Genomic DNA, 24,304 nt, shown 5'->3' with positions numbered 1-24,304 from the left:
AGGATGAACTCTTGCCGTCACCATTAGGCCTGACCGCCCACAGCCTGGTTGGCAACACAGAACTACAAGGCAATGGGAATGATCCCAGCCAGGTAATGACACTGAGCAAACCGGAGAGACTATGTCCCGTAGGGGCCTATATACCTGCCTTGGTTCTCACCTGTGTATTGGCTGAACCCTGGTTGAATGTCCTGGGACCTATCACAAGACCTGCAGGTAATTGCCTCTGACAACTCATCACACTCTCTGGCTCAGGGATGACTGATTAGATTTAAGCAAGCTCAGGTTCAGAGGTAACTCGAGGCTGACTCATCACACAAGGCAGAAATCATCATCGTCTCCTTTTTCCAGCACCAAGGGTGGGTAGGGCTGAGGGTCTGAGAAGATTCCATCCATGTCTGGTTTAAGCTGCCATTTGAGCCTGTTGAGGAGTTGGGTGGGTGGCTTTATGCACTGTGTTATACCGCTCTCTCTCCTTGGATGTCCACAGCCTCTCTCTGTGCACTCTTCTATAGAGAACAATTGCAGTAAGTTGGTGTGGGGTCATTCTAGCAACACGGCCAATCCATTGTAATTGGTGCTCTTTAATGAACGTAGCCAAGTGCTACAGATGTCATCATTTCTTAGTTTACCTAGCCTTGTCCCTCCTCGGATATGGCCCAGGCACCCCATTTCAAATGTTTGCAGCTTTTCTTCCAGATGCTTTCTCAGTACCTTCAAGTAATGTAGGTACAAGGAATGTTGTATATAATCTGGTTTTAGCTGTCATGGAACCGGAAGGGCGGGGAGAGGAAAGAGCAGAATCCTTGCAAAATAACCATAGTAGTAAAACCGCTATACAGGATATAGACAAACAGATCTGCTGCAAGAACAGTTGACAGAGGGCCAAGTTCTGCTTTCGGCTACATTCAGGAAGTTCCTGGTGCAGACCATGGGAGTCGGTGCAGCCAATGTGTGTCTTAGGACAGAAGTAGCCTGGACTGCACTTTGTCTGCTAAATTACACTTGACTTCTGGATAGTCTGCCTCTTTTGCTCTTGAGGGCTGGGCTTCATCATCTGCATCACCTGGGTGAAACCACTTCCTCCGTTACTGGACGAAGAGTTGAGGTGCTGATTCAAGTGAATGTGTTGGCTTAAATGCCACTGCCTCCATTTTCTGTGAATTTCCAATTGAACCTAAGCAGTAAAGTCACAGAACATTTTGGTCAGCGAGTTTGTGTAGAACCTTGCATTTTTGCAGGGAATCAACACAATGGGAAAAGGAGAGACAGTTCCCCTTACCCAAAGTTTATGTTTGTTCCACATGAGGTACTCTTTATCTAACCCCGAGTTTAAGAATAGAGGAAGGTACTGGATACTATTATTTTATTGTATTGCGGTTAGAGCTGTTTGGGAATTTTCTGAACAAATGTTTTTTCTTCAGGATAGGGTAAGGGTCGGTTTTGACAAATTTCCCATTTTTTAATTGTTTTTAAGTTTCTAAATTATGCAAACACCCTGTTTTGACATTTTCAGAATGAAAAGTTCCCTTTTTGTGTTTGAAATGGCTTTTTTCATTCAGAAATTTAAGTTGATTTTATAATTTCTTTTTTCAAGGTTGATATTTAAGGGAAACCATTTTGATTGACCTGATCCAAAATTGTTTTTCAGATTTTCAATTAGTGAACGTTTGAGATTTTGACTTTTCGGCTAGATTTGGGATGGGGGAAAGTTTTTGAAATCTCAAATTCTCTTGGGATGGGAAAACTGTTTCCGACTCTGCAGTAATTAAGGTAGCACCTAGGACCCACAGTCATGGACCAAGACGTCATCGTGCTAGGTGCTGTACAAAGACAGTCCCTGCCTCAAAGATCTAAGATGACATCATTTATTTGGACTCTAATAAACCTTTTGATACATTCCCTCACAAGAGGTAATTAAGGGAACTAAGCAGGCATAGGCTGACAGGCAAAGTACTGTTGTGTATTAGAACCTAGTTTAGATGCAGATACCAAAGTGTAGGAATACCTGGTCAGTTTTCAGTATGGCCAATGATTAACAGGATGCTCTCATGTTCCCTCCCAGGCCTGGTGTTTAATAATCTGGGGAAAGGGTTGGGGGACAAAGAGGTGGCAAAGTTTGCAGATGGTACATACTTACATAGGTTACTCAAGTCTAAAGAAGACTGTGGGGAACTTCAGAGGTGAAGCTAGGCAAATGGGCAGCAGGCTGACAGATGAAATATAAGGGGATTCACATGCGAAGGAATAATTTGAACTAATGCTCATTGCTACTGTAAGCTTGAGCCTGTGAAGGTGCCTTAATAGGAGCTGTGTATGCAGAAAACTCACCTCGCCATTGAGAAAACAGTACAGCACAGCCACAATAAAGCCCTGTAAAATAACAGAACCATATCAACCAGGTTTAATATTTTAGGGACAGTTTTTCCAGATTAGAATTGATTAAAAAAAATCCAAAAGCAGATCAAGTATCTTGCTTTTACTGCTGCAGAGGGGATATTAGAAAGGGAGGGAAATGTCCTTTCTTTGATTAAAAGGTTATAGATGTCAAATATCACCTGGAATGATCCGAGTGCTAATTCAAAAAACAACCGAATTTCCATCGTGCCGCTGTTCACGTCCTCAGGGAAAAAAGCAAAGATGATATAGTGAATTCCAAAAAGGGGGACGAGAAGGAGTGTCGATTTTGCAAGTCTCCTAGGAGTAGAAATAAACGGGAAGATGATATCATAAAATGGGAGAAAGGGGAACTATTTAAAGGTGAGGTGTTTATATATATATATATTTTTTTAAATAGTGAAGAGATAACCTACTTGTATTGGTTGAAATCATTTCCCCTTCCTTCTGGCGATCTGAGCTTTCTCATTAAGATTCTTAAAATATTTACAAAAAGAATGAAATTAACCTGTAAAAACAACAAACATGGATGACAGAGGTCAGACTACTGAAATCTCTTATTAGCAGCGCATTGCTGTGCTCTGCACGGGACCTGCAGCCTGGCTTTACCCATCTGATTTAACTAACTACATTAATCTCTAGGTGCCCCCAGAGAGTGACATTCACCTATGTATCCCTATTTTGAAGACTTAAGCAGCACATAGGCCCTGTGCTATCCCTCTGCCAAGGGGTTAATTTCTTCCAGACCCAACTAAATAGTGGACAGGATTCATTATCCAAACTTCAAGACAAATCACCAGAGAAAAGGGAGGTGATGCACACTGGCAAAATGAATAGTTGCCACAATTTTCAAATATCCCCTGTTCAAAATTTGGCTTTTAGGGGGCCAGCTGATTGCCCCGGCTTGATTAGACACAGGTGAAGATGTTCAGAGGAAGCCAATAAAATTATCCTTTGACAATCATTGTTACAGATACCATTTGTTCTGCATATAGGGGATCTTAGATACTGGATCCACACTAACTACTGGCAAAGCAGGGTTCATAATGGTAACCATTGTAGGAGTGCTTTCGTTTTCGTTTCCGCAAGGAGGAAAGCCAACTAAATATGCTGATCTGCTTCTTGGGAAGTAGGAAAGGGAAGCAATATCTTTCTCTGTTCATTTGGCCTGCAGACAAAGAGTAGAAATAATATGATCTAGTCAGACACAGATTCAGTTCTCCTTTCTTGGTAAGGAGGAGTGTAGCCAAACTGGAGCATGGAGAAATAAAATTCAGCTTATCTATGTTTCACATCACATCTCCCAGTGTGGATACTCTGTGCTCCAGCCACTATGCAGCTAGCAACCCATTAATTTACTCACCTGCAGTGGCTTCTTCATCATGCCACTGCACTGTAGCTTTTAACCCTTTCCTACACATACTGTATTAAATATAACGGGCTAAATTTTTGGGGTCTCAGGTTAATTTGAGTAAACATGAAGGGGAACCTTTTTGTGTTTTCCCCAGTGGACATTGCAAATAGGAATGTGCTTTTGTGTGATGAAGATTTGTTAAATGAGTGATTCCTTATTTTTATGCATTAAAATATTATTGCATTGCCATGTATGTGAACCATCTTCATAGCTGGGCTTTTTGCTGCTCTAGGAGAGACACCCCCCCTCCGCCCCAATACACAGTTAAGTTTGTCACTTTATCGCAGAATTTCCTGACCTGGCTGTAATTTAAATCTCACCCCATCTAGTATGAATGTAGGTTGTTGCAGTCAATGAAAAGAAATGCTGTGGTCCTGCTAAGTTTTCTGATTGGCTTGCCCAGTTGTCCCGCCTTCCGTTCATCTTTCTGGGGTCAAGAGAGTTGAATGGGTGTAAGTGAGGGCAGAATTTGGCCCTGGATTCATATTGAAAAGCTAAAAATGGTGGCCGTGTGGTCTAAAGCAAGCTGGTTGTGGCTTTGCTGAGCGAGGCAGTGTCAGAGCGTAGGCAAAACGACTGTTGTGCTGAAAGCTTCAGCCCTTTTGTTTCTCCTCCAGAGCCTCCCAGGGAACAGCCCAAAACAAGCTTCCACAAGACAGTTGAAGTTCATGTGAAATCAGCAAGATCTGGAAACCTGATCCCCCTTAGGTTTTTGCTTCTTGGAAGGGAGCTCAGAGCTTTCTTTGTAAAGTTAGCCCTAAGGTATTAGTTAGAGATGCTGACTCCCACTAAGCAAAAGTCACTGAGGTTGTATCACACCAGTTAAGGCACAAGTTTAAAATCATTTGATAGACCATTTTAAACCATATCAAGTGGGTGATCTTTGATTTCACAACATTTGGAAATGCACTTTGCAAGCACTTGTTACAGAACAGACTCACAAAAATAGACAGGACTACAGGGCCTCTAATGATCCACCAGACAGCAGCATTGGTATTAATGTCCCAACACCTGTAATAATAATAAGAAAAAAAAAGATGTACTCTTTAGATCCCCAAATGCCAACTGCTTTCACACAGGGTTTTTAATTTCTTAGCTCTTCCAATAGGTCTCTATTCACAATATTAAATAATTTCCATTCTACTCCTGCCCCCACTAACATCAGTGGCAAAACTTCAATGAGGCTAGATTGCATCTGTACTAGCCAAATGACATATTGCCCTTAAAATGAAGTACAATCCTATTTATCCAAAAACCTTGCGGAAAACACCTGAAGCCATCTGAGAAACGAGGTTTCATTGTTCTTACAAGTCAGCTACAAAGCCGGGCTTTGAAATGGCTGTGCTCCAAGTCTCTTCCTAGAGAGCAAAAAGAGAAGGCCAGGTGGCTTTAAAGGGCATCCACTAAGTTTGAAAAACCTGGCTGCCTTTGTAGACAAACCCTATTTAAAAAGAGTTTAAAATCATTTTGTGCATACTGAGTCCCTTAGTGCCATCTGGCAGAGAGCACATCATACAGTAACTCAGATCAGACCAGACACACTCATTGCCCCAACACGCTATTGTCATAATCTGTTTCTAAAAGGTGTCATGTAAGGTATCATAGGCAAACCAGTAACACACCGGTCATTAATATCATTGCACCATGTACGTACAGGGGGTTGTATACAGAAGTATGGATGTGTGCTGGAAATATGTTCTTAAAAGATGTTTTTCAAACAGTGCATAAGCCCAGCCTGTCCAAGACAAAGGAATGTTATTTCACCATTTTTGTGTGCCTCCAGTGTAAATGGAGCCAGGTAATACCACAAAGAACAAGTACATCTGCATAGAAGGAAAACAAAGCCATCAAGCTAAACAACTAGGCCGGGGGAGGGGGGAAATACTGCTTAATGATCACAATGGGGGATGGAACTGGAACCCCAGTAACTCTTCCTGGCTCTTGAAACAGAGACAACAGGCTTTGGGAAATATAAGCAGAAGAAGAGCCTTTTTGGCATCTATCACCTAGGGGACAAAGGGGAAGCAGCGCCCTTACAGCTCATCAAACATGGATCTTCTTGGCCTGAAAAACCAAGACCAGCTGCAACTGACTATAGGGGAGAAAACCTGCTTAGGCAAAGATTGTAACTTGCTGAGGTTTTAGTCATAGAAAGTGTTTGGTTTTATTGCCCTTGTAACCATACCTGTGTCTTCTAGTGTCTTCTAGTCCTACCAAGTTCCCAGCCAATGGGAGCTGCAGAGCTAGTGCTTGGGGCAGGGTGGGGGCAGCATGCAGAGTTGTCTGCCGTGCCTCCGCCTAGGAGCAGCCGGGACAGGTCGCTGCTTGTGGGGAGCCACCCGAGGTGAGCGGCCCCCGGATCCAGCACCCTGCGCCCTCTCCCGCACTCCAACCCACTTCCCTGAGCCCCCTCCTGCACCCAAACTACCTCCCAGAGCCCATGCCCTGCACCCCCTCCCAAACCCCAACCCCCTGCTGGCTCTGCACCAACCGGACTATAAACCGGAATTTCAATGAAGATCAGAAATGCCAATTTATAGAGCTTTCCAGTTGGTGAAGTGCTGGATAAAACAGCTTTTACTGTATAATGGAAACCACTTCAAGACGGGGGTGCAGTAGCCAACACCTATGCTGGTGTGTGCTCTGCCTCCTTGGAAGCAGCGAACTTAACTTCTGTAAGGGTCCAGTGAGAGGGACTGGATGCTGCAGGAGGGATAGTTGTGGGCTTTGGTGTCACCCTTCATGGAGTAGTCAGGCTGGTGGAAGGCAAGATGAGATCCCTGTGCTATGAGTAGGCTGCTGGTGTCAGGGCTCTGAGCCAAAGCTGCATAGCGCCGAAGTTCCCAGGGCTACTGGGCAAGTGGTGACAGAAACCCTTACCAATCTGAGTGAACCCCCTAAGGTCACAATTCTCAATCAGGGTTTAAGTATCTGCACAGCCTTCAGGTCCGAACTGAACCTCAGCAAAGTGGAGTTTGATTCAGTAGGGTTAAACAGTAATAACAGCTGACGAGGCTTTCAATGGGAAAATAATCTATGCAGCTGCCTCTTATACATTTATGTTGCATGTTCCCCTATTGAGTAAAACTTGTATTTAATTAAAATGGCTTACCCTATATCTTCACATAGGTGCCTGGCAACGGACCATGATATAACAAATATGGTTGGGGTGCCTGCAATGGAAAGTCCAGTTATTGTTCTATAAACCGCTCACAGATAAATCAACAATCACCCAACCATTATTCTGATTGAAAAGATAAACAAACAGTACCCCATCCCAGGGCGATGAACCACCAGAAGAACTTCCTTTCCGAGAAGAAAGAAACAACCAGAAGGGTGTGGAGATACAGTCCCTCTACAAGAAGCCAACTGTAGTTAGCCATGATGCAATACTGAAAGAAGATCATGACGAGTTTACAACCAATCTGGGGAAACAGAGAGAGTATCATTTGCTTGTGCTGTATCTCCATCTACCTTCCTGCAGAGAGTCAGAAGGTAAACATGGATGCACAATCATTTTTGGTATCCAACATTGAAACGGATTGGTGGGCTTACTCCAGATGTTGACAGGAAAGGAAGTGGGGGTCCAGTGGGTAGGGGACTTGAGAAAGGTGGGTTCACTTCCTTACTCTGTCATAGACTTCTTGGGCTGGGCAAGTCACTTAGTCTCTCTCTGTCCCACATCTGTCAAACAGGGATAATAACCGCTCAGCAGTGTTGTGAGGCTAAATACATTAAAGACTGTGAGATCCTCAGGCAGTATGGTAATGGGGGCTGTATAAGTACCTAAGAGAGTTGCCAAATGCTAGTACTCGCTGGTCCCTTAATTTGGAAACCTCAGTAGAGAGGCCAAGGATTGTATGGATCATGAATATGCAAAAGAGCAAAACCTTTTCCCAACCTACTGGGTTGAAGCCCATCTTCATAGCTGACAGGTGATTAGAGTTCCATGGGTTTGGGGTGGGGAGGCTGAACTGGGGAGCAGATGTAGCACTGACTCTCTTTCCATGGCCTCTACCCCCTTGGAAGGGGGAGGGACTAATGCATTGCTGCAGAGGAGGAAGCTTATGGCTTTGTGCCTACTAAGACAGCCATGGATAAGGGTTTCTTGCCTATGCAGGTGAGCTAAGGGCAGGCTCTGCATGGTCGAATGAGTGCTCCCTTTTCCTCTTCTCTGTGGCCATCTCCCACCCAATCACACAGACAGAGGAAAGAAAGCCTGTGACATTCTGCAAGATTCAGCTCAGAGGGTGAAATCCTGGCTTCATCAAAATCAATGGCAAAACTCTCATTGACTTCAATGAACCAGGATTTCCCACAAAGCACTTCCCCCATCTATTTAGATTCTTCCTTGGGAGGAGAGAATAAAACCGATGTCTAGCCCAAACTTGTAAAAAGATGGTGAGAATTTCAGCTTGACACAATTAACATGCACAATAAAGTGACAAGAGGGAGAGAGAGAGGTGCTTTTATATAAGAGAATGCTTTCTTCTCCAGTAACTCTCTATGTTAAGGAAAGACCAAAGAAGTAGGCTCCCTTTCCTGCATCAGCATTTCCTTACAAACTGCCTTGATGAAATTCCAGTGGAAGGGTAGGGAACTGAAGATTCTGGAAGTCTGGGAGTTTACCGTGTGTGCCCCGCAGTAGTTAACGTCCTCAGAAGAAAACAAAATGGTGTCTTTGATTAAGTTTGACAAGGCTCGGAAAATGAAGGACGTAAACAGATGCATGTGGATGTAGTTCCTCGTACAATGGAGTCTTCTGTACCCAAAAGAGAGAAATCTCATGAAATTATGTTTCTAGAGAGGGGATAGCTTATTGATGTAATCAGGTTTCAAAGACCTAGGCTCCTAGGGCCTACAGATTCAAAGCCTAGCAGAATCAACTTAGCCCTTTGTCCTTCAAAGGGACATCAGTGTTAATTCCATGCAATTTACCCGCCCTGAGGGGTTCCTTTCGACAAAATCTGAAAAAACAATGTCATGTCTGCTCTTACAGAGAAGATATCAGGGCACTGCTGTAAAAGTCAAGGGTAATATCTGTAATATCTCTGGCCAAAATCTCCCCTCCCCACACATTCTGAACTGTGACATGTGCCAAGCTGCTGCCCTCTACCCAGAACTGGTTGCATATCAGTGCTGCTGTCTAGATTCTGGTCTTGTACCTGCAAACCCACTATGTGCTGAATCCCCCGGCAGCCAATGGGAAATCTGTGCCTGGAGAGCTTGCAGACTTAGGACGGACTATAGTTTGCAAAGCATTTTGGGTCCCGAAGCACTTTACTGATACATTATTTATGATAAATGAAGTTTATTTGGTTGAGTAACCAACAACATCAAGCCTCCGAAGTACATAAATTATACATGCCCAGGGCTCAAATTTGTACTCTGCCATGCTGGTAAAAATCTGAAATACTGGACTTCAGCCAATAGAGTTACTCCAGATTTAGGCCCAAAAAAATGCACTTAAAGGAAATTTAGGCTGAATAGTGAAGGAAAAGCTTCCTGCGGGTGAGAACTATTAAAATGTGAGCTAGTCTCGTAAGGGAAGACATGGTGGCAGCACCAATCTTGGAAACCAGGCTGGCAAAAGCACAGAAAAAACACACTACGGGGAAGAATCCTGCGCTAACAGGAGATGGACTACTGACCCTGAGTGCATTTTCAGCCCCGATTTCTATAACAATTTTGAAAATTTCACCATTTAAATTCTTCTGAAAGCAAACAAAGGAATGTGGGGCGTCTCTGAATTAATCAGCAGTTCCGAACAAATTCAAACAAACAGCCTAGAACTTCCCCTCACCTAAATGAGGCCAGGATTCCTAAGGCTACTGTCAGAGTCCCAAGGGAGGTACTGTATCCAACTGTGTACATGGTCTTCAGCTTCATGAAGTAGATGCGCTGTAAAGAGACAGACATTTGAATCTTCGCTTTAAGTTTTAAATATCTCCTGGAAATCAGCCCATTTTGACGTGTTAAGAGAAGAGCATCCACTTTCTTTCTTTGTATTGTTTCACATTTATATTTTTTTTCATAAACATGGGTATTCTACTTTTGGGGAAGGCGTGTGGTGTGCAAACTGGAGGATCTTCTGGGACGGATGGATAGACAGACAATCACATACACACAGACACCTGACTACCGCCTGACTACCAATCTCACACTTGAACCACAAACACCATCCTTTCTCTCTGCTACTAATTTGGAATATCTCTCCCCCCAGGTCATTGTTTCATGAAGCAACAAACTGTAACTTACAAACAATAAATCAGACTCACTCTTTCCTCATTGGCAGTGTCATTCACGTCATAGCCACAAGCAACATCGGGTCTCGGGAATGTCTCTGACCAACCTTCACTGGTGCAGTTTCGATGCACAAAACCTGTATTGTGACAGCAGTAACAAAGCAAGGTGTAATGCCTCCCGACTGTACCGGGATGATTATTCCACCTGCTGATCAGTAACAATGGCAGTGTTCCAACAGCATGCAGAATAGTTCCCTTCTCGGAGTGCAGACAGCATAATACAGGTGAAATGCAGCCATCGGTGCGAGCATCTTTTTTATGTAGCTTAGTAGCTGAACAGAAGCAAAATGAATCATCTGAGTGTCTAAGAGGGCTAGGAGCCTCACCCAAAGCCCAGTGAAGTCAATGGAAGACTCCGTTGGCCACAATGAGCTTTGGATCAGGCCTACAATCCTGTATTAATGAAGTTAATGGGAGTTATGCTGTTGGCTGCTTCAGTGGGAGCTAGACCAGGCCGTACAGCCCTATACTGTTTGGCTGTGGGCAACACGGGAGACTGCTTCTCTGCATGCGTGTCTTCACAACAACTGAGATCAGCTGAGGTGTTCTGACTAACAGTGGGTATTCACCCACGGAAGCTTATGCTCCAATACGTCTGCTAGTCTATAAGGTGCCACAGGACTCTTTGCCGCTTTTACAGATACAGACTAACATGGCGACCCTTCTGATACTTGAGTCCCTAGTCTTGAACATCGGGGAGCTGGAGATGTGATTCTCAGCCATAGACATTGACTCTGGAGTTCGGGGACTGAGTCTGCTAACCTTTAGGGGCCCAGTACAAAGCCCACCAATTCTTCAGGCTTTTTTCTCAGGGTAGAGAGCAGGGGAGAGAATTATGTGCATAGTGCATGCAGTTTATTGATGAGGTGGTGAGTTAATTATATTGATATTTGTCCAATGGATTGTGTGTTTTTCATGATATTGTTCACGCATCCGGGGACAGTTGCGAAGGGTGCATTTTACTAATTGAAACATAAATAAGCAAAGCTGTTCTGTACATCTGGTGTTTGCTGGTTTGTGTTCTGGGAACAGCAAATCTGTGACTCATTGCACCACAGATTCATGCCCCAGAGAAGTTTGACATTTTCCTGAAGATCCCTAGCTCAGAGGTCTGATTGCTTATCTCTGACTGATGAGAGGATAAGATGTTTGATCTGCAGCAGTGACTACTCTTGCCCCTTTTTGACTTGAGAGGCTAGTTAAATTTTGGGGCCCTCAGGATGCTCCAGCTGGAACTAGAAACTAATGGATTCTGGTATTTTTCCTTGTTTAGCCACAAGAAGAGCACAAAGTCCTGCTCCTCTGAACACAGGAGGAACCAGAACCAAGAGGAGCAGTCTTTTAGCTCACAGCCCCAAGCCTCCATAGCTAGCAGAACCAAAAGTTTGCGCTCTCTCTCTCTCTCTCTCTCCAGCCCCTTTCAGGGTCACACTGCACTCACTGGCTAGCTGGCTGCCTGACTCAGGCTCCCCCCAGAGCCTCTGCCTATGCCTCTCCCTGTTCTTTGTCTCTTCTCAGTTTCCATATGTTCTCTCACACGCCTGGTCACACCCAGAGGAACCTGCCACGTACCTGGTGCTAGTTTCTGGGCAGATTCTCTTTTTTATGTTTTAGGTGTGGCCCCTGAAGTGTTTCTTACAACTATCTTAAGTGAAGGGCGTGTTTACACATCAGTATGAAAAAGGTTTTAACTCAACCACAACAAGGTTTTCCCCCAGCTCATCACAGTACAAACAGTGCCTCAGGTCTGAGGGCTCTGTTCAGTCTGTATGAAATCACTGCTGTGATTCTGAATGATGGCTCATCTCTTCCCTTAAAAACCCAACCGTGACTGTGTATATTTTGTGTATTTTTAGGGGATTTACAAGGAAAACACATCTGATTTGTGCGCATGTGTGCCAGCAGGAGGGGAGAGCTTAGTCCTGTGGAATTATAACATGGATACGAGTCCTTCTTATAGCAGTAAACCATATCTGTGTATTTTCTACCATGTGGAAAAAGAGCAGCACCTGACTGACTGTATTACCAGTCTGCTGAGCAGCCGGCTTCCAGGAAGAACTCAGTGTACAATCTGAAGTGTGATGCATTCCTTGAAACTTACATACACAGGAATGTCCCTCAGTAGTTTTTCCCTAGTGAGCATGCATATGTATGGATTTTACATACATTAAGTCACAAGAGGCTGGGATTTGCAACATAATCAGAAGCAATCTACGTGTGGAATTTCTAGAGAACCAATGACGCACTGAATGTGTTCAAATTTATTGATGTCATAGTGCTCACACTTGTATTAGGCACCTCAGAGTACAAGAAAAAAGTCCTGGTCTTGGCCTAGACAAGCTACAAGCCAACATCAGATCACCAGAGAAAAGTATCTCTGACCGGTTGCCGCTATAGCCATCTAACCCACATGGTGTGCTGAAGAGAAACGTATTTTTGCCAAGAAATAAAGTTTGGGTGATAGCAATAGCCATGTGCAACTGTCAGCCAGAAGCGACCACTGTCTCATCTACTCTAGAGATATGGGGTGAAATACTGGCCATACTGAATCAAACTCCCAATGGCTTCAGTATGGTCAGAATTCCATGGATGCCAACCTCAGCAGCAACCATTCTCAGGATAAACCCACTTGCTCTTCTCCATCTCTTGTACTCTTCCAGTGCAGAGGCGTGACTCGGAGGGCCATATTCAGCTCCTCAATGACCGCAGCTGGTTCCTGACAAGTTTTGTTTTCCTGAATGGTATCACATGGTTTCTATTTTTCCAGTGATTCTAAACTAAGCTATCACATTTCTGCAGCAGGAGAGTCTGGCAAGATCCCTCCAATACTCAAGGGAGAGAAGGAAAAGCAACTAAGATGCACACCGTGGGAGATTTTGCACTGGCTTATGCGCTGTGGCACCCCATTGGAGTCAGTAGTATTGTTTGGAGAAAAAAATCAGCACAATATTTGGGCTGCTGCGCCAGACCGGACAATTCTGATATACTGACAGCCCCTCCACGTTTTGTTCTGACTTTACTATGCCCCTGGAAAAAGGCTGTCACTTAAAGATCGGGTGGAAAAGAAAGATGCCTGACCCAGGCTTTGAACTCCTTGGGTGGCAGGCGTTAGAGATGTGCCAGATATTAGATTATTATTTACTTTTATGGAAGCCTTGCTCTAGCTAATGTCTTTGGAAAGGTCAGGTTTGAATTTTGAGTCACATTTTTCTAAGTTGTCCTTCAGCACAGCAGCAAAAAGGAGAAGAAGGAGCATCTCCTGACAATCCCCATCTTCCCCATCGCCTCCCCACCTCATCCTTCCCTCTCAGCCTGCCTACAAAGTCGAGCACAAGTGTCCTTGACTGTAGAAGCAGACTGTGGTGTGTTTCTGTCAGACAGAGATAAGCAACATTAAGTTAAACCAAAATGCAGTGCTTAGAAGTGGGACTAGAAGTGTGCCTATATCTGACAACCCAGAGTAGGAAGAAAGGCTCTAAGTGTGTCAAAGAGGACAAGACATGATAAAGGGGTGGGTGTGTGCACAAAAGTGCAGAACTTTAGATGCTTAATCAGGAAGGAAATTTAATATTGATGTACATGAGTATTGTATTAATGATGGTATTTGATTTTTAGGAAATATTTATATTTTCAGGAAATCACGACATGCTCTCTTTTATACTCTGCTGAGACTCCATCCCGACTCCATCCATGCGTGTAAGACTGAGACTCCATCCATGCGTGTAAGACTCAACATTCAGATCTGGATCTGACCTTCATTCAAACAATATTTGGGTCCTGACTTTTGTTTCAGCTCATTACACAGGTGGGGATCAGCCAAGATGTTTGTGATGCAGATACAGATCTAGATCCCAGAGCTGCGGGATGTTTAGATCGAGGATTTGGTTCAGACCCATCTGTGTCCCTAACATGTGATTCCTTTGTATCTGTGGATATCAGTATTCTTTGTAACTAAGTGGCTAAGAGAGCAAACTTTTGGCAGTTGTTTTTCTTTCAAATAAACAAATCTTCTGTATATTTGTTTTTCCCCTTAAAATTGCATAAGACAGGGCCGTAGGCATTTTAAGAGTTTGAATGTATGAGTCACAAACAAATCATAGTATATGTAATAGAACAGAATGTAGCTGCATTGGAAATAAACTGTTGTTGGTTTCAACCCAAGATGCTAAATGAACAGAGTCAAATTTTTTTTAATGTTAATGGACATTGTCTTGTGATTCTGTTTTGAACCCATTCACTTTGATCATTGCTTATTATTAAAAAGAAAAGGAGTACTTGTGGCACCTTAGAGACTAACCAATTTATTTGAGCATAAGCTTTCGTGAGCTACAGCTCACTTCATCGGATGCATACTGTGGAAACTGCAGAAGACATTATATACACAGAGACCATGAAACAATACCTCCTCCCACCCCACTTTCCTGCTGGTAATAGCTTATCTAAAGTGATCACTCTCCTTACAATGTGTATGATAATCAAGTTGGGCCATTTCCAGCACAAATCCAGGTTTTCTCACCCTCCGTCCCCCCACACACAAACTCACTCTCCTGCTGGTAATAGCCCATCCAAAGTGACCACTCTCTTTACAATGTGTATGATAATCAAGGTGGGCCATTTCCAGCACAAATCCAGGTTTTCTCACCCCCCCCCCTCCAAAAATCACACACACAAACTCACTCTCCTGCTGGTAATAGCTCATCCAAAGAGACCACTCTCCTTACAATGTGTATGAAAATCAAGGTGGGCCATTTCCAGCACAAATCCAGGTTTTCTCACCCCCCCCCCCCAAAAAAAACACACACACAAACTCACTCTCCTGCTGGTAATAGCTTATCTAAAGTGATCACTCTCCTTACAATGTGTATGATAATCAAGTTGGGCCATTTCCAGCACAAATCCAGGTTTTCTCACCCTCCGTCCCGCCCCCACACAAACTCACTCTCCTGCTGGTAATAGCCCATCCAAAGTGACCACTCTCTTTACAATGTGTATGATAATCAAGGTGGGCCATTTCCAGCACAAATCCAGGTTTTCTCACCCCCCCCCCTCCAAATATCACACACACAAACTCACTCTCCTGCTGGTAATAGCTCATCCAAAGAGACCACTCTCCTTACAATGTGTATGAAAATCAAGGTGGGCCATTTCCAGCACAAATCCAGGTTTTCTCACCCCCCCCCCCCGAAAAAACACACACACAAACTCACTCTCCTGCTGGTAATAGCTTATCCAAAGTAATCACTCTCCCTGCAATGTGCATGATAATCAAGGTGGGCCATTTCCAGCACAAATCCAGGTTTTCTCACCCCCCCACCCCCATACACACACAAACTCACTCTCCTGCTGGTAATAGCTCATCCAAAGTGACCACTCTCCCTACAATGTGCATGATAATCAAGGTGGGCCATTTCCAGCATAAATCCAGGTTTTCTCACACACACACACCCCCACACACACAAACTCACTCTCCTGCTGGTAATAGCTCATCCAAACTGACCACTCTCCTTACAATGTGTATGATAATCAAGGTGGGCCATTTCCAGCATAAATCCAAGTTTAACCAGAACGTCTGGGGGGGGGGGGGGTTAGGAAAAAACAAGGGGGAATAGGCTACCTTGCATAATGACTTAGCCACTCCCAGTCTCTATTTAAGCCTAAATTAATAGTATCCAATTTGCAAATGAATTCCAATTCAGCAGTTTCTCGCTGGAGTCTGGATTTGAAGTTTTTTTGTTGTAAGATAGCGACCTTCATGTCTGTAATTGCATGACCAGAGAGATTGAAGTGTTCTCCGACTGGTTTATGAATGTTATAATTCTTGACATCTGATTTGTGTCCATTTATTCTTTTACGTAGAGACAGTCCAGTTTGACCAATGTACATGGCAGAGGGTCATTGCTGGCACATGATGGCATATATCACATTGGTGGATGTGCAGGTGAACGAGCTCTGATAGTGTGGCTGATGTTATTAGGCCCTGTGATGGTGTCCCCTGAATAGATATGTGGGCACAGTTGGCAACGGGCTTTGTTGCAAGGATAGGTTCCTGGGTTAGTGGTTCTGTTGTGTGGTATGTGGTTGTTGGTGAGTATTTGCTTCAGGTTGGGGGGCTGTCTATAGGCAAGGACTGGCCTGTCTCCCAAGATTTGTGAGAGTGTTGGGTCATCCTTCAGGATAGGCTGTAGATCCTTAATAATGCTTTGGAGGGGTTTTAGTTGGGGGCTGAAGGTGACGGCTAGTGGCGTTCTGTTATTTTCTTTGTTAGGCCTGTCCTGTAGTAGGTGACTTGATTATCATACACATTGTAAAGAGAGTGGTCACTTTGGATGGGCTATTACCAGCAGGAGAGTGGGGTGGGAGGAGGTATTGTTTCATGGTCTCTGTGTATATAATGTCTTCTGCAGTTTCCACAGTATGCATCCGATGAAGTGAGTTGTAGCTCACGAAAGCTTATGCTCAAATAAATTGGTTAGTCTCTAAGGTGCCACAAGTACTCCTTTTCTTTTTGCGAATACAGACTAACACAGCTGTTACTCTGAAACCTGCTTATTATTAGTGACTTACTACAATTCGGACACTCAGTATATTAAGGGCAAATTAAGTTTAGAATTGCTAGAGTTATGGTTTCCCCTTCCTTCAGATAGCAGAATGCACCCATGATTTCAGATAGTAACCTTTGGATGTACGACCTCTGTTCCACTCCAATCACCATCCAACTTTGATATGTATGCTACTGTTTTCTACTGGACAGACTAAATATTGGACCTTCTCAAGTGTTAGCAGCTCCCTCTAGTGGCTGAATTAGTGGCCGTGCTTTTAGCATACAGCGGCTTGTGCTTTTCCAGCCAAAAATCATCATGAGTAGAGCTGTCTGGGAAATGGTTTTCCCACCCCATGAGAATATTCAACATTTCAAAAGATTTCGCCATCCTGAATCGGGATGAAAAGTTGATTTTTTTTCAAACTGAAAATAAAAAAAAATCAATTTGGGTCAACTGAAACATTTTGTTTTGAAAATTTCAAACATTTTATTCCAATTTCAACCTTTTTTCTCTTCTTTTTTAAATTAGGTATAAAATAAGTTATATTTTCATAAGCCTTTTGAAATGAAAAATCAAAAAAATGTTCTTCATCCCTGTCTGAGCCTTATGGATCACCAGAATAAAAAAAGAGAGTAGTTAGTTTTATTTTTGTTTTTAGTCAATTTCATTTTCAGGCTGTCCTGCATTAGTACAATGATGAAAATATTCAGGCTGCAAACTCCAATGAATTCTGGTCACTGGCCTTTAAAAAAATATGGAAACATTTTTTCTTAGTTTAGGTTTTCTAAAAACGAAATCTGACCTGACAGTATCCCCTTTTTAAATCGAATGACATTTAAAGGATTTTCTTTTAAATTACTTTATTTTACCTTTTTTTCCAGTAAGCATTTGGAAGAATTCTGGACAATGAGCACTGACAGTCTGTCCAATTGAAGAAGAAGGCCAGCAGCTCATGTTATCCCACATTCCAGCACATCTGCCTAAAATGTAAGAACAAAAGCATCATTCAACATATTCCCTGGACAGTCACATCTTCAGAGAATAAAAATGTTCTGGGCTCAGCTGTGGTTCTCGATTGCTTTCCTGCTGTAAGAGATCAAAACTTAATTTAGTTATTCTAGAAAAGCAATTACTGTGATTATAAAGGAAACAAATTACAGCAGCTAGTCACAAGTTAGGGGGAAAGAAAGATCATTATTCCCTCCCAAATAGTAGTCAAATCTGACAGAGGGCTGACTAATGACATTATTTCTTGCACAAGCCCATGCCTTTGAGACTGTACTGTTTGAACCTACTTTCCCACCAATTATTTCAGTTTGAGGCCCCACCTTTGAACCATTATTGATTTGAGATCCCACTGCAATGTATTTAGTGATGTAACTGTTGTGACTTTTTCTCTGTATTGCACCTTTAACTCACTAAGGTCTCTGCTCTCTGCAATGACTGGCAGACATTCTGAGTTCAGACTTCAGAGTAACAGCCGTGTTAGTCTGTATTCGCAAAAAGAAAAGGAGTACTTGTGGCACCTTAGAGACTAACCAATTTATTTGAGCATAAGCTTTCGTGACTGTAGCTCACGAAAGCTTATGCTCAAATAAATTGGTTAGTCTCTAAGGTGCCACAAGTACTCCTTTTCTTTTTGAGTTCAGACTGTTAGCAGAAAAGAACACACCCTTTGCTCTCTCTCTCTCTCTCTCGTGCGCGCTCGCATGGAGACTTTACTTTTGTTCTTTCTTGTTTTGGTGCTCTCTTCATTTAAGCACAAGTCATTCAAATTGAGATGACCTGTTTTGCTATCTGTATATGGAAAAAAGTTACACTTGCAGTCACTCAGTTATATTCATTTTAGCCACCCTTCCCCTCTCACCACCACCGTTTTCTAACAGACTGAGAAACAAGGCAGCTGGCGCGATGCTGCATTTGCAGACTAAGGGCTCAATCCTGCCAGGTGCTGAACACCTTGTTGAATGGGGCTGGATGGAAAACAAGAATTACATTTTGTGAAAAATTTCCAGATTTCAAAATTTGTTTTTGCTTTGTGATGCAGAATGAAAACGAGACTTCTGTAAAAAAACGTGAGAGAGAGAAAAGTGCGTGGCACTTTCTACACAGTGCTGAGTACCTTACAGGATCAGCAGCCATCAGACTGACATTTTTCAACTGATTTCTTCCTGTATGACTGTGATCATGTTTAGAAACAAGTAGCTTACTCACGGCCAATGGCTTTCAGCTCTGATAAATGCCTCCGCCTGAATGTTTATCTGACCTGGCAACTGTTTATTTCTAAGCAATATAATTTAACTACTGCAGTTCCTTCAAACCATACATTAACCCCAGTGATGTTTATGTTGAGATCTGCTGTGCTGTCTGGTTTTAAAAGCTCTATGTCAACAGAGCTGATATAAAACCTGTGAAACAAACTGTTCTAAGTCCCCAGTGTCAGAGGGGTAGCCGTGTTAGTCTGTATCCACAAAAACAACGCGGAGTCTGGTGGCACCTTAAAGGATGGGGGGTTTTACCCACGAAAGCTTATGCCCAAATAAATCTGTTAGTCTTCAAGGTGCCACCAGACTCCTCGTTGTTTTTGTTCTAACTTCTTCATTTCACAGAGTATAATATCAATTTCAACACCAGCAAGTCTGTAATATTGGGAGATGGTTTTCTCCAGGGACGATGGGGCGAGGGGGATGGGGGGGGAACAAACAAGTTTTCAGCTACTTTTGCCCTTGGACATATAAGGCCAGATTCTCATGTGGCATAAAGCTGTTGGAATCTAAGCCCTGGTCTACACTAGGAGTTGAGGTCGAATTTAGCAGCGTTAAATCGATTTAACTCTGCACCCGTCCACATGACGAAGCCCTTTTTTTCAACTTAAAGGGCTCTTAAAATTGATTTCCTTACTCCACCCCCGACAAGGGGATTAGTGCTGAAATCGGCCTTGCTGGGTCGAATTTGGGGTACTGTAGACGCAATTAGATGGTATTGGCCTCCGGGAGCTCTCCCAGAGTGCTCCATTGTGACCGCTCTGGACAGCACTCTCAACTCAGATGCACTGGCCAGGTAGACAGGAAAAGGCCCGCGAACTTTTGAATTTCAATTTCCTGTTTGGCCAGCGTGGCAAGCTGCAGGTGAGTGCAGAGCTCATCGGCAGAGGTGACCATGCAGAGCTCATCAGCAGAGGTGACCATGATGGAGTCCCAGAATCGCAAAAGAGCTCCAGCGTGGACCGAATGGGAGGTATGGGATCTGATCGCTGTATTGGGAGAGGAATCCGTGCTATCAGAACTACGTTCCAGTTTTCAAAATGCCAAAACAATTGTCAAAATCTCCCAGGGCATGAAGGACAGCGGCCATAACAGGGACCCGAAGCAGTGCCGCGTGAAACTGAAGGAGCTGAGGCAAGCCTACCAGAAAACCAGAGAGGCAAACGACCGCTCCGAGTCAGAGCCCCAAACATGCCGCTTCTATGATGAGCTGCATGCCATTTTAGGGGGTTCAGCCAGCCGTGTTGTTTGACTCCTTCAATGGAGATGGAGGCAACATGGAAGCAGGTTTTGGGGACGAGGAAGATGATGATGATGATGATGATGAGGTTGTAGATAGCTCACAGCAAGCAAGCAGAGAAACTGGTTTTCCCGACAGCCAGGAACTGTTTCTCACCCTGGACCTGGAGCCAGTACCCCCGAACCCACCCAAGGCTGCCTCCCGGACCTGCCAGGCGGAGAAGGGACCTCTGGTGAGTGTACCTTTTAAAATAGTATACATAGTTTAAAAGAACGCATGTTTAATGATTAATTTGCCCTGGCATTCGCAGCTCTCTTGGATGTACTCCCAAAGCCTTTGCAAAAGGTTTCTGGGGAGGGCAGCCTTATTCCATCCACCATGGTAGGACACTTTACCACTCCAGGCCAGTAGCACGTACTCGGGAATCATTGTAGAACAAAGCATTGCAGTGTATGTTTGCTGGCGTTCAAACAACATCCATTCTTTATCTCTCTATGTTATCCTCAGGAGAGTTATATCATTCATGGTCACCTGGTTGAAATAGGGTGCTTTTCTTCAGGGGACATTGAGAGGTGCCCGTTCCTGCTGGGCTGTTTGCCTGTGGCTGAACAGAAATGTTACCTGCTGTTAGCCATGGGGAGGGGGGGAGGCAAACTGAGGGAGGAGGGGCTAGCCACGTGGTGGGGGGAGGCAAAATGTGACCTTGGAAAGAAAGCACATGTGCTATGTATGTAATGTTAACAGCAAGGTTTATCGTGAAAGAGTGTACCCATTGTTCTATAAAATGTGTCTTTTTAAATACCACTGTCCCTTTTTTTTTCTCCACCAGCTGCATGTGTTTCAAGAATCACAGGATCTTCTCCTTCCCAGAGGCTAGTGAAGATTAGAAGGCGAAAAAACCACACTCACGATGAAATGTTCTCTGAGCTCATGCTGTGCTCCCACACTGACAGAGCACAGACGAATGCGTGGAGGCAGACAATGTCAGAGTGCAGGAAAGCACAAAATGACCAGGAGGAGAGGTGGCGAGCTGAAGAGAGTAAGTGGCGGGCTGAAGAGAGGGCTGAAGCTGAAAGGTGGAGGCAGCGTGATGAGAGGAGGCAGGATTCAATGCTGAGGCTGCTGGAGGATCAAACTAATATGCTCCAGCATATGGTTGAACTGCAAGAAAGGCAGCTGGAGCACAGACCGCCGCTAGAGCCCCCGTGTAACCAACCACTCTGCTCCCCAAGTTCCATAGCCTCCTCACCCAGACGCCCAAGAACGCGGTGGGGGGGCCTCCAGCCACCCAGCCACTCCCGCCCAGAGGATTGCCCAAGCAACAGAGGGCTGGCATTCAATAAGTTTTAAAGTTTTAAACTTTTAAAGTGCTGTGTGGCCTTGTCCTTCCCTCCTCCACCACCTCTCCCGGGCTACCTTGGCAGTTATCCCCCTATTTGTGTGATGAATTAATAAAGAATGCATGAATGTGAAGCAACAGTGACTTTATTGCCTCTGCAAGTGGTGATCGAAGGGAGGGGAGGAGGGTGGTTAGCTTACAGTGAAGTACAGTGAACCAAGAGGTGGGGGGTTTCATCAAGGAGAAACAAACAGAACTTTCACACCGTAGCCTGGCCAGTCATGAAAATGGTTTTCAAAGCTTCTCTGATGCGCACCGCGCCCTCCTGTGCTCTTCTAACCACCCTGGTGTCTGGCTGCGTGTAATCAGCAGCCAGGCTATTTGCCTCAACCTCCCACCCCGCCATAAACATTTCCCCCTTACTCTCACAGATATTGTGGAGCGCACAGCAAGCAGTAATAACAGTGGGAATATTGGTTTCGCTGAGGTCTAACCGAGTCAGTAAACTGCGCCAGCGCGCTTTTAAACATCCAAATGCACATTCTACCACCATTCTGCACTTGCTCAGCCTGTAGTTGAACAGCTCCTGACTACTGTCCAGGCTGCTTGTGTATGGCTTCATGAGCCATGGCATTAAGGGGTAGCCTGGGTCCCCAAGGATAACTATAGGCATTTCAACATCCCCAACAGTTATTTTCTGGTCTGGGAATAAAGTCCCTTCCTGCAGCTTTTGAAACAGACCAGAGTTCCGGAAGATGCAAGCGTCATGTACCTTTCCCGGCCATCCCACGTTGATGTTGGTGAAATGCTCCTTATGATCCACCGGTGCTTGCAGCACTATTGAAAAGTACCCCTTGCGGTTTATGTACTTGCCAGCTTGGTGCTCCGGTGCCAAAATAGGGATACGGGTTCCATCTGTGGCCCCACCACAGTTAGGGAATCCCATTGCAGCAAAGCCATCCACTATGACCTGCACATTTCCCAGGGTCACTACCCTTGATACCGGCAGATCTTTGATTGCGTTGGCTACTTGCATCACAGCAGCCCCCACAGTAGCTTTGCCCACTCCAAATTGATTCCTGACTGACCGGTAGCTGTCTGGCATTGCAAGCTTCCACAGGGCTATTGCCACTCGCTTCTCAACTGTGAGGGCTGCTCTCATCTTTGTATTCATGTGCTTCAGGGCAGGGGAAAGCAAGTCACAAAGTTCCAAGAAAGTGCCCTTACACATGCGAAAGTTTCGCAGCCACTGGGAATCGTCCCAGACCTGCAACACTATGCGGTCCCACCAGTCTGTGCTTCTTTCCCGGGCCCAGAATCAGCATTCCACGGCATGAACCTGCCCCATTAGCACCATGATGCCCACCATGATGCCCATGATTGCCAGGGCCCGTGCTTTGAGAGAAGTCTGTGTCCATGTCCTCATCACTCTCGTCACCGTGCTGACGTCGCCTACTCGCCCGGTTTCGCTTTGCCAGGTTCTGGTGCTGCATATACTGCTGGATAATGTGTGTGGTGTTTAATGTGCTCATAATTGCCAAAGTGATCTGAGCGGGCTCCATGCTTGCCATGGTATGGTGTCTGCACAGAAAAAAGGAGCGGAACGATTGTCTGCCATTGCCCTGACGGAGGGAGGGGCGACTGACGACATGGCTTACAGGGTTGGCTTACAGGGAATTAAAATCAACGAAGGGGGTGGCTTTACATCAAGGAGAAACAAAAACAACTGTTACACGGAATGGCCCCCTCAAGGATTGAACTCAAAACCCTGGGTTTAGCAGGCCAATGCTCAACCCACTGAGCTATCCCTCCCTCTGGTATTTCAGGCAGGACTGAGTCTCCATTAAAGTTTTCAAGGTGCCCCTGACAGATCTCACCAAAACAATTGTCAGCCGTTATTTCACAGAGGGGGGATCAAATGAATACAAAACAAATCTGGTCTATTTCTTGTTTTGATCCACTCCATCTATCTTTTACATCTTTGGCTGGCAGCAGACGGTGCAGTAGGACTGCAAGCCATCCACATCTCCTGCCTGCTCACCAGAAGATGGTGCAATAGGACTGCCGGCAGGACAAAAGAGAATGACCTGGTCGAGTCACTCCTATTTCAGTCCCTGTGCCCATATCTGCCCAGGCGCTCCTGACCGACCTTACCGAGGCGTCCAGGAGCACCTCAGACACGATGACGATGGTTTTCAGGCCTATTGCACCATGTGCTGCCACAAGGCAATGGGTTGCTGCTGCTGCTGTTTAGCAATGCAGTGTTGCATCTGCCAGCACCCAGGAGACATACAGTGACAGTGAGCTGAGCTGGCTCCATGCTTGCCGTGGTATGGCGTCTGCACAGGTAACTCAGGAAAAAAGGCGTGAAACGATTGTCTGCCCTTGCTTTCATGGAGGGAGGGAGGGCCTGATGACATGTACCCAGAACCACCCGCGACAATGTTTTTTGCCCCAACAGACATTGGGACCTCAACCCAGAATTCCAATGGGCGGCGGAGACTGCGGGAACTGTGGGATAGCTACCCACAATGCAACACTCTGGAAGTCAACACTAGCCTCGGTACTGTGGAAGCCCTCCGCCGAGTTAATGCACTTAATGCACTTAGAGCATTTTGTGTGGGGACACACGCAATCGACTATATAAGAACGATTTCTAAAAAACCGACTTCTATAAATTCGACCTAATTTCGTAGTGTAGACATACCCTAGATGTAGCTGGCCAGCTGAGAAGTGCCTCCAAAAGACGGTATCTCTCAGCTGCAGTAAAGCTGGCATACAGGCTCCTGTGGCAACTACCCAT

General features: G+C 44.7%; 1 protein-coding gene across 1 annotated transcript in view; it reads right to left on the bottom strand.

Moving 5' to 3' along the window:
- Positions 1–210: 210 nt before the first annotated feature.
- The window catches only part of SCTR (secretin receptor), a 31,499-nt gene continuing 7,405 nt past the window's right edge, over positions 211–24,304 (bottom strand). Inside the window, exons 3-13 of the mRNA XM_037912629.2 lie at positions 17,528–17,638; positions 10,090–10,193; positions 9,615–9,712; positions 8,441–8,573; positions 7,083–7,236; positions 6,924–6,984; positions 4,753–4,822; positions 2,814–2,905; positions 2,559–2,697; positions 2,332–2,373; positions 211–1,177 (exon numbers count right to left, since the gene is read on the bottom strand). Of these exons, the coding sequence (XP_037768557.1) occupies positions 995–1,177; positions 2,332–2,373; positions 2,559–2,697; positions 2,814–2,905; positions 4,753–4,822; positions 6,924–6,984; positions 7,083–7,236; positions 8,441–8,573; positions 9,615–9,712; positions 10,090–10,193; positions 17,528–17,638 (1,187 nt within the window). The 3' untranslated portion in view covers positions 211–994. The remainder of the gene's footprint in view (positions 1,178–2,331; positions 2,374–2,558; positions 2,698–2,813; positions 2,906–4,752; positions 4,823–6,923; positions 6,985–7,082; positions 7,237–8,440; positions 8,574–9,614; positions 9,713–10,089; positions 10,194–17,527; positions 17,639–24,304) is intronic.

Source organism: Chelonia mydas, chromosome 11, assembly GCF_015237465.2.
Source record: "Chelonia mydas isolate rCheMyd1 chromosome 11, rCheMyd1.pri.v2, whole genome shotgun sequence".
Taxonomy (NCBI): domain Eukaryota; kingdom Metazoa; phylum Chordata; order Testudines; family Cheloniidae; genus Chelonia; species Chelonia mydas.
Note: the sequence above shows the minus strand (reverse complement) of the source record. Positions and strands in the feature narration are given on the sequence as shown.